General features: G+C 51.4%; 1 protein-coding gene across 1 annotated transcript in view; it reads right to left on the bottom strand.

Annotated features, from left to right (window-relative positions):
- The window catches only part of NCKIPSD (NCK interacting protein with SH3 domain), a 36,195-nt gene that overhangs the window by 24,888 nt on the left and 495 nt on the right, over window positions 1–10,812 (bottom strand). Inside the window, exons 2-3 of the mRNA XM_009895743.1 lie at window positions 5,160–5,272; window positions 4,187–4,388 (exon numbers count right to left, since the gene is read on the bottom strand). Coding sequence (XP_009894045.1) covers window positions 4,187–4,388; window positions 5,160–5,272 — 315 coding nt within the window. The remainder of the gene's footprint in view (window positions 1–4,186; window positions 4,389–5,159; window positions 5,273–10,812) is intronic.

Below are 10,812 nucleotides of genomic sequence, written 5' to 3'. Positions count from 1 at the left end.
AGCATTTACTCCTCCTTTATTCCAAATGCAATCCCACACACTCACCGCGACTCCACATTACTCTCAATAGCTCCACAGAGGCTGCAAACAGAGCGTGTATTTAGACACTCTTCTGGAGAGATCCATTACATCAGCTACAAATACCCTTGCAGAAAGACAAAGCCAAGGACTGGAGACATGTAAATGCCTTTTCCATGCTTTCAGAGCTATTTCTGCTCATGCAGGGAGAAAATAGGGCTAGACCTTCTGTGCAATGCTCCGCTACCTATAGCAAGACCCGCTGGGAAATGCTTTTGCCAGGCAGTTGCATTAACTTTCCGCATCTGGGGTTTCTCCTCTAAGTCTCCTCTGCTAAGAATGCCAAACCAGCAGCGTCTGAGCCCCAGATCCAGATTCCTACACTCATCTTTTCCTGTTGGATCCAAATACCATGATCACTGACATCACTTTCACCCAGAATTACTCCGGTGAGGCGTAACCTCACGGTTAATCTCTGACCAGTAAGACAGTGCTGAATGCAGCGGCCAAATTAGGTGGGAGCACATTGCGTCAATACTCTAATCCTCACATCCCAGGGGCCAGGACACTCAGTTCAGGGTCTTTTAGGATTTTGGAGATTCAGAGCGTGCTGCCTGCAACGTGCCTCTGTTTTTATGGGATATTGCAGTCGCTGCCTGCAGCAAAACCACCCAGGGCAGCACGGGACAGGAAAGGAGGCGATGGCCTAAATGCCTCAGGTGGCCCAGGTTGAAGCCGGCTGGAATCTATAGTGACACTCAGGTCACCACACTGTGGTGATTTGTTTAGCCCCGAAAGAGAAGTTTCTTTGTGACCTGTCAGTGCTGAACAGCCTTATAACACCGCACAGGGCAACACCAGGTGCCACAGGGAAAAACTGAGACAGGCCCCCGAGAGGTCTCTATTTAAAAGAGCTCAGAACAAGGAGAATGAAAAAACCCCTCTGGATCCAGGAAGGGCAGAAACCTCCTCTGAAATGGGAGCAAAGATATTCCTGGAAATAAGACAACTTCAGGAGCCACCTTTAATTTTCAAGAGTGGATGCCAAAAGCTGACAATACGGTGCTCAAAGCCCATGTTTGGAGCCCACCAGACAAGCAAAGACACAGCAGTTTGCACAGCTTACAAAGACTTTTAGAAAGGGATCTCTTGGTCCCTTTCTCCCACCCAACACCTAATATATCCAACTTTTTACTATGTCACACAAGTCACTTCTTTACAAGCGCCTTTAGCTGGTGGATTACCACGAGATACTGCTGCAGACTCCCAGCCTGAGCTCTTCTGCTCTTGTCAATCCATCCCACATTGTTCCCTGGGTAAAACGCTATATGATACTTGCATACAGCTTCAAAAATGATCCGTGTGGGTCCAAAAAGAGACTGCACAGCTGAGAGTGGCCAAACAGATCAGGAGGGGTCTTCTGCATCGCATGGTTGGAAGGCTGGTCCCAAATCTGGCAAGCTCAGCTGTGCTAAAAGCAGAGCCCTCTCTGCACAGCGATTAACGGCACGAGTCGGAGCTGCTTGGCACGGCACGGCCACGTCTACAGAAGCAGTGGGATTTAGCAGCCAGGCAGGCTCGGAGCTTAGAGCAGCAGCGTGACATTATTTGGAAGCAGCTAGGGCTGGGTCATTCTGGAGTATTTCCATGGCTTCATTAGCCCTTCCAAATTTACCACGCAAGTTTAACACAGCTATTACAGACTAGTGTTTAAATTAATAGACGTACACCTAATGTTAGCTCAGAGCCCTGCCAGCCTCGTTTAGATGGCCACACGCTGCAAGTCCAAGTGGCTGCGATGAGAACATGCAGCATCACACGAATTTCCCCGTGCTGGTGCCTGCCTGAGTGATAAGCCGCAGCACAGTCAGGGGTGGCAAGGGGTAACCGATGGCCGTCCCCTCCCCTCCACCCCACGTCCCAGCCGCTGCATGGGGCCAAGAGGAGGCTGTACAACACCAAAACCCCCCAAGGGAAGGGGAGGGAAGGGGAGAAAACACCCTTTCTCCAGCTGCCGTGGGGAAGGTGACCATGCTGGAGTCCTTGCAGCTCATGCTCCTCCTGTCCAGAGCGTGGAAGAGAAGGGACCTTGTCAAGGGTCCAGACAGAAGAGCCTACACGTGTGTTAAAAGCCTTCCTTTCTCCAGGCCTCTACAAGGGGGTATGTGAACTTCCCCAAATCCACGGATTTTACACATGTGCTTCCTCTCCTTTTCCATTTTGCAGGGACTGCTAACAGAGGCTCTGTTCCCAGCGCTGCTGGAGACAAGAGCTGACTCAACCAGAACACTCCCATCTCCTTCCCAGCAGAGACCACCACCACTCTTTCAACTCTAACTCCTGGGAATTATGCTAGTATGGTAGGAGCCTTTAAACAAACAAACAAAAACCAACAAAAAAAAACCCCAAAACAAAAAAAAAAACCACCACCAAACCCACAAATCAACAATCCCCTGCCCACCGTCTCCTCCAGGCAAACTTTACCAAGCCAGACACACAGGTCTACAGCAAAGGCTGCTGGAGATGAGCATCACAAGCCCACTGATCTTTCACAGATGCAGCAGGCTAACTAAAACACTCCGAGAGCCCAACCTCCTCGCTTGGCAGCTGGTGTGTAACTGCCCCAGCTTCCCACCTCATGCTAACTACGGAGGAGCTGAAGAGAGGCTCAGCATGGGTGCCACCAGCAAGTACTTCACTCAGTTCAGCCCTTGGTAAGCAAAGCCACTGACAGGAAATTTACACTTCAAATTTTGCTTAAGTTTTCAGATGGAAACACTGAACACACTCAAAAATCCAAAGGAGTGAAAAGCACATCCCAAAACCTCTGCTTCTCTGGAGTTAGTAAGGAAGTTTAGATTTCAGTAGGTCTCCTCTTAGGCAGCTGCATAACCAGTGGAAGAAAGCAATGCTGCTTCCTCCCATTTCGTATTTTCAAAGCCCACAGGAAATCCCTCGACCGAGCTGTTAAAATCTCAAGGAGCCCTTTCAGCACAGGGCAAAGCTGGAAGCCCTTGGACTGCGTCCTCAGTGCCACCCAGACAGAAACAGTCCTTTCTCAAGCCAAGGAATCTGGCAAGTGACCAAACCACAGACCAGATAAAGACAGAGACTCGGCATGGAGAATAGGCCATAAGGTGCTCCATTCGCTTAGCCCATAATGCTTCTTGGGCTTGAGACCGCAGCTGGTTTGGCTGCCCAGAAAAAAAAAAAAAAAAAAAAAAAGGAATACCAAGGAGAAAAATGGAGTTAGTAGGGATTGCCGTGTTCTGCATGAGCCAGATCTACCTTCCCTCTCTGCAGACTTGCAATTCTTCAAGCATAAAACAAGCCTCATCTGCTAGGAGTGACAGTGTATCAGTACCTTGTAAACACTGCCTCCAAACACTTATCCCAGACAGATGAAGAAAAACTACAGTGCACATGTTCATCTGTAGGAGAAAAAAAATAAATATGCTCATCCTTGCTTGGCGCCTTTAGCCCTAACACCCAGCTACACCGACACGGTGTAATCGGTCACATCATTCATCCCCAACAACTGCTGCATCCGTCCTCGGCTACTTCTTTGAAGCCTCGCTGGTGCCACACAGTAACCTTGGGACTGTGTGCTGCTGAGATAAAAAAAATCTGCTCTAAATCATATTTCCTGCAATTTACCTTTAATTCATCATGACAAGGAACATTCAGACAAAGTGGGATCTTTGGGTTTTTTGTGTTTTGAGTAGTTAAAATAGGCAGCTACAGCAGATAAAACGCTTAAGGACCAAAGATCTTGTGCAGACTTAACAAGGGGAAAACATAAAGCAGTGCTGAGTACTCAGAGGGAGTTCTGCTGCTCACGTCAAAACTGGTTTTCAAAGTATTGTCAGGGGAGCTTGCAGCTCTATTAGAAAGTTGTCAAGAGACAGCCACAGAATCTAGAGCAGATCTCACACGTCTCCATGAAACCATGGACCCTCAAGGATCCCAGAAAGCATCACAAGTGTAAATGGCAGAGGGACCGTTCCAGACTTCTAGATAGAGACAGCATCAATTTACATTGCAGTAATCCCAGGTAAGCAGCACAAACACTTGATTTGTGACTTCAGCTTCAAAGACATTTTATTAAACAGGACAGCGATGTCATACCACCAAAGGAGGAACGTAGAAAGTGTCTAGCTGCTGTTACCTGATAGAGACCTTCATCCTCCTCCTCGAACTCAGTGTTTGGAAGACTGTGATGCCGCTCGTATCCTGTCCGGCATACCCCGTTGGGCTGCCGTGCCACATCCAGATGGTGATCGCTGGAGGACTGTGTCATAACCATCCCTTGCGGGGTGGGAGAGTGACCTTTGCGGGACACGGTCTCCTTCCGGTGATGGATCAGTTTTCTGAAACGGAATGACAATGCCAAGAACAGAAAAGCTAAAGGAAGGGAGTGACTGTGCTGCAACACTTAAATGATATAGTTAAATGATTTATTGCATTTGGGCTATATATACCAAAATGGGTTACATTACTCTCAATACCAACTCCAGTTTCATTAACAACTAAGGAAGCACTTCTGGGGGAGGAAGGAAGAGGCTTTGCAAGAGTCCATGATTTATTCATCAGTTCGCTGGAGAAAAATGCCTCTTCCTCGAGGGAGAATCACATATTGCATTGCAACCTTCAGAAATTGCCTGCACTTTAGAATCACTGTTCAGCTGAGATTAAACCAGCGTGCCTCAGTGCAGAATGTAAGGTGTCAGAGAAAAACAAAAATTCTCCTCACAAGCAATTATTTGAGAACATATTAAGGACCTTGTGCCACATGCCAACAACCTCTACAACTCCCGGCTGGTAGAGAGGAGAAAATGCATCCAGAAAGGTTTTGGAATTCTCCTCTAAGCCTACAGTGCAGCTGAGAGTTTTCTCTTCTTGACATGCACAGGGACAGAGGGGGGAGACCGAAGCACCCCTTTGCCGGACGCAGCTGACAGGAGGAGCAGCATCGGCTGCCAGCTCAAACACTGGGAAGCTCCCTGAGCACACCAGAGCTTTGCAGCACAGGGACTCAAGTCAACCACGTCCAACTTCATCCCCAAGAACAGAAAAGACACAAGCATCACATGCTGAGCACCATCTATCTGCCAGCTCTCCCAGACACCCGTCGTACTTACTGGAGGACATCTCTCTGCTCCAGGTTGTACTTTCCCCCATTCTTCATAGCCGCATTGTGCACAGCCTCAATGGCACGGTCAATAGACTGGAGAACCACATCTTGCTCCAGTACCTGAGAAACACAACATCCCACACGTTACTCTGTTGCTTCAGCTGCAGTTCTTCTGCACCAGAGCTTAGGGCAGGAGAGACGACAGTACGGCAAACCCACAGAGCAGGCACCGCACAAGCCAAATGGCCAACAAACAGCTCCCAGAGCCAGAACCCCATCTCAGCACCGTCTCATTTTTCCCTCCTGCCTCCAAAGGAAACGTATTTGAAGCTGTGCTTCAAACCGAGTGTGCCCTTTCAAGGTTTAGTGTTGGAGAACAAAGTCACAGTTACAAGCACTGAAGTTCAGCGATCACAGCACAAATACCTGGAGCAGAGCTGAATATTCAGCCTGCCACAGGGAGCTTTCGAGATCCCACTGCAAAGCCCAGCTTATCCCAAGCTCAGTTCTTCCTGCTCTCGCTGTCCTGCTACGGAGCAAATACACAGCTGTAAACGTTACAGACCGAGTCAAAATCCAGTGGCCTTCAGAGGCCATTGGCTCTGGGTTTGCATTTTTGCTCACTTTTTTTCTTGATGGTTTTTATACTTGTTTTGCAACTTGAAGTGCTTTTTCCAAATCTCCACCCAAACTGTCATAGCAACATTTATTCCTCCTGCCAGCCAGTTTAGCACTCGTTACTGCAGCTGAAATAAACACCAGCCTCGGAGCAAGAAATACCCAAGACATCATTCCCCAGGCTTACGCAGGAGGCTGGGAGAGCTGTGCCCACGGGAAGGTAAAGCAGGTTTCCACACCGGGGACATTCTTCAAGGCTCTGTTTATCAACAGTTGACGTGCCTTCAGAAGAAAAGACCTTTACAGGACTAAGGCTGAAGGCAAGGGCCACGCTACCGAGTCTTTGCCCTGGATCCAGCAGACCCGCAGGTCTCCCATAAGCTGCCGCTGGTGCCCGCACCATCCATTCGGTACCACCGCCGGCAGCCCCAGCCCCAGCGGGTGGGGAGGAGGAGCGGGAGAGGAGGGGAGCGCTCGGACTCCAGCGCTGACTGCAGCTGTTTGAACGCTAAAACCCCCCTTTCATCTTCGCTTGCTTTGCCCCCTCCCTGCATCAGAGCAACCATTTATCCAGCCAAGGAGCGGCTGGAATCTCATCAAGAATGCACCTTAATTGGCCTTCGGGGGCTGCAGAGAGGCAGAAGGCAAGCCCTCCCCGCCGGGGCCGAAAGTACCTGCCTCCATAGCACTGGCATGCAGTTTTCTGATAACATGCTATGTATTATTTATATCCTGATTAATTACTAAACCAAATGTGAATTAACAGCAACTGCAGACTGTGGGGAAAAGAAAACAACCACACACACCCCCCCCCAAAGAAGGTGGGGATGAGAGGCCTCCTCTGCAATACTCAGCTTCGAAAAAGGAAAATTTGGGAGTTTTTTTGTTGGTTTGTTTTCCAAGGAAAGAGAAATACGGAAGAAGGCACCCGGGGAGAACTTTAAAAATAAAACCAGCTATGTTAAAATATATCCACCAAATTTGTTAAAGTATCAGATCAAAGACAAAACCAACACTCAGAACCCAACTGTGGGATGAAGCCTCCAAGTAGCCCCATATGGCCCAGTGAGCATTTCACCACCTCCACAGGTCTAAGGAAATGGAGCAAAGCTCATTTGAACACATTTAAAGGAGCGTTGGAAAGAAAGGCGAATTATTTCGGAGAACACATCTCGTTTTCTGAGGAGACAAGAGAAAATTACGGCAAGCTGCATGCTTTCTCTGGAAAAGGGGAGCAGTGCAGAAGTCTCCAGCACTGCTGTCCCCAGAGAGTGCCCGTTCTGCTCTGAGCCCTCCGCACAGCCCACCCACCCTCACACTGCTCCCATGTGAGCTCCCACCCCAAAATTCAACACAGCTCCTGCGACAGCCTCCAAACACCCACCCTGGTGCACTCCGTGGTCCCTCAACCTGTAGTCCCTCCGCACCCACCACCACCCTCTCCATGAGGTGCGCCCCTTCACGCTGCCTCCTCTCACTCCCCGCAGCCTGCCAGGCTTTCACCCATACGGTTTTCCACCTTTCTCAGCCTGATCTCCCCAGGGAAGATCAAGCACTGACTCCTACTGAACAGCTCGGCGTCTCTGCCCTCTTCCAGAGAGGACATTGACATTGTCCACAGCCCACAGGAATCCACAGGCTGGAGCTGCTACTGGCTGTGCGATGCCATTTGTTTCGGAGAGGGCGCTTCCTTTCTGATAAAACACAGCATTTACACACTAATGCAGCAGCGCTGTGACAACTGGCTTTTAGCTGCTGTGCTCTTTCCTTTGTTTCCACTCCCCGACCCTCTATTAACAGGGCCCCGTCAAAAGGGCTGGAATAAAAAAGCAGCATTAACTTGCCACTTGCACTTTATGACATTGTTGATGCTGCTCATAAATCATCTCCTCCTCCCTCGCTCAGCTGAGCCGGTCGGGGGGCAGGGTCTTGAGTACAGGGGCCACCTCGCATTCAGGGTTTGTAGGACACCCAGCACTGGCGAGCCCCTGCACTATAGAGGTAAACCTAAAATACAGAAATCAGCATCCTGGAAAAATCCTGTGATTAGAAGGAACCCACATGCTCCTCGGGTTAACTGAAATGGCATCGCTTTGTTTGAAGAGGGTGGACAAAAAAAAGCATGCTGCAGTTAAAAGGAGCATGGATTGCGTGGGGGTGAAAGTCAGGTCTGCCAGTGCCTCACCTACAATCCCTAGGAATCAAGGGACGACCTGCCCGCAGCAATTTGGGATAACGCACGTGCCTCGCTGTTCTCCCCATGCGATTTAGGGAGAGCAGTCAGTCCGCAGCGCTGGCAGGGGGCTCCCGCCTGCACCCCGCACCCGCTCCCGAGGATGCTGGCAGCTGGGATGCAGGCAGGCAGAGATGCTGAGCACCGCGGCCAGGCAGCGCACGTCCCCACCTCCTCACACAGCGCCCGGCAATCCTGGCGACCCAGGGCTCCACGGCCCGCAAAAGAGAGGTCACAAACCGGCACCGAGGAAACGGAGCAGAGCCTTTGAGCTCAGGCGGGAGAGATGGGTGCTCAGAAGCCTGTTCTCGCCCCCGCAGGGCCCTGAGCTCAGCTCCAGCCCCTGCCCTCTCCCACGCTCCGGCATCCAGAGATGAAACCCCGCTCATCACGGGCTAAGCCACGGCTCGTGCGGATGCAGGGGAGCGCACGGAAAGGGCATGGCTGTACGGCATGCTGTCAGAAGAGACGTACCAAGTAAAGCCCAGGAATTCAGCTGGATTTACCAAAGCCATGCTGGTAACCGCACGGGTGGGGGCCAGCAGAGCCCCCAGCAGCTGCTGCAGCACACCAGCTCTTACCGACATCCTTCCCCAGTTCCCAGCTCACCAGGGGCACAGCCACGCCGGTGTCTCTCGGAAGGCGGAGAAGGCGGCCGGGGTAGTGCAGCAGGGGTGGACGGTGCCCACCCTGATGGGGTGAGCACAGGGGGTCTCCTCGGTCGGCGTGGGGTGGTATGGCCACCGGGCTGCGGCCGAGAGGCATCTATAGGACACCACCTTCTGCCCAACCTACCGTGAAACCCCAAGGGTATTTTGGCGAGGTGCTGATCCGCATTCACGCGGCATCTCACCCCAGGAAGGAGTGGCCACCAACCCTCTCCATCAGATATTTGTGGTTTAATCAAATAAAACGCTACAGCAGAGAAATGCTGGGCTCTATAAACAGCCTGTCACGACCAGTCTGGCTACACGGAGAGGCAGGGGAAGAGCAGAGCAGTGACCCCTGACGCTGACGGGCTAGACTGGCTGATGGGGTGCCGTATCAGAGAACCGGGGGCACCGTTGGCGCCCTGCAGGCGAGCTGCCCTGCAGGAACAAGGTACAGCTCAATTAGAGCCACGAATATCAGCCAGGAAACAGGATTTCTTCCTTATAGCCCAGCGTAGGAGAATCACAGAAGCATCAATAAATCATTACTTCCTCCCTCCTGGCTAATAACACGAGCAAACAAAGGGTTTCCCCAGAGCCCGCTGCCAATTTCCACCTGCCCCCGTTGGCAGGAGGGGGGTCCCCACCTGGCGAGGGACAGAGCCAGACCTCAGCGCTGCCCTGGAGCGCTCTGCAGAGCCCCCGCGTCCCGAGGCAGGCAGGGAAGGATGCCTTTCCCAAGGCCAAAGCCAGCCTTTCAAAAAGCATCCTTCCAGGACGTCTCGGGAGTAGCTGAGCATGGCTAACACGAGGCATGGCTGTGCGCAGGCAGGGATGCGTTCGCCCCCGCAGCTCACATCGCTCTCATCCTCACTGCCCCGAAAACAGCCTCCCCAAAGAGAGCACGCGTGCACAGGACGTGTCGCACGCCTCTGCTTCCCCCACATACAGGCTGATGAGAGACCCGAGCATTTCGGAAAATGCTATCAGTGTCCCGGCTGCGCAGGCAGCACCACCTCCTCCCCTGCTCTGCCGGGGCTATCGAAAATGTCACCCCCCCCTCCCCCCCTTCATCTGGAGTCCTTCCACATGGACCACCGGTGTTGTTTAAACGCACTCACACAGAAGAACTTGCTCAACAGTCTAGAATAATCATACCTTTCAGAAAAGCATTTTCTAGACAAACAGGCTGACAGCTGCATCAGCACAGACAGGCTGAGCCACCCTGCATGTGCGAGACTCCCACATTTATGAAAGTGGCCCATTAACGTATGGCAGGCTTTTCTTTGCCTCCGCAGGGGGCTGATCCAAGAAAACATGACATTTTTTTCCTCCCGCCTGCCCAATTTTTACTGATCAAAGGCGTTTGCTCTCCGGCATGTGCAGGAATCGGTGCCCTCACTCCTGTAGCTGCTTTGGCAGCCGTGGGGGTGCCCAGGCAGGGCTGCTGATCTTCACCCTCATGTCATTGCTCCGGCTCTCACGACACGACAACAACAGACAGACAAAGTTTTGTCTCCAGTGACAGCTCAGTTTTCACACAGCTGCGCGGACACGGACCACTGCCGAAATTAGGATATTTATCCTGCTGGCATACGCAGGCACAGGCTGGTTCTTTGTTACTCAAATCGGAGACGAACGCCACCTCTTCGGTCACATGCCATTCGTCCCCAGTCACCGCCAGACTGTCTGCATGCTGTATTCCTTCCAGATTTAAATGATCGCTGCAGCAATTTACCAAAATCAACAAGCCTTTGTCTGTGGCAGAGCGATGTACCAGATATGGGTTCCCCCTTCTGAATCACACAGCTCAAACAAACGGGCTGAGTTTTGGGTTTTGCATTGCTGTAGGAGATTCAGCTCCTTCCTCTTCCCCTTTCTGCAGCCCCAATCAGGATTTTTTAGTCCCCAGGCTGTTGTCTAAGAGCTATGCATTAACTTATTCGTGTCGGCATGAAGATATTGTGCCTTGCGGCACTTCAAAATGCATGATAAAAACGCAAGTGAAACAATGGGCAACTGTCCTGCTTATCGAGCAAATAAGATAAGAACAGCTCCCAACAAACCTGCAGCATCTCTGGCTCACTAGCGAGCGAACAAAGACATGGCTGAGCTCTTCTGACAAAGAGGCAGCCCAGAAACAGATCTGGAATTCCTGC

The sequence above is a fragment of the Charadrius vociferus genome, unplaced genomic scaffold (assembly GCF_000708025.1).
Source record: "Charadrius vociferus isolate BGI_N301 unplaced genomic scaffold, ASM70802v2 scaffold512, whole genome shotgun sequence".
Lineage (NCBI taxonomy): Eukaryota > Metazoa > Chordata > Aves > Charadriiformes > Charadriidae > Charadrius > Charadrius vociferus.
The sequence above is the reverse complement of the archived record's forward strand: the minus strand, read 5'-3'. Positions and strand labels throughout refer to the sequence as shown.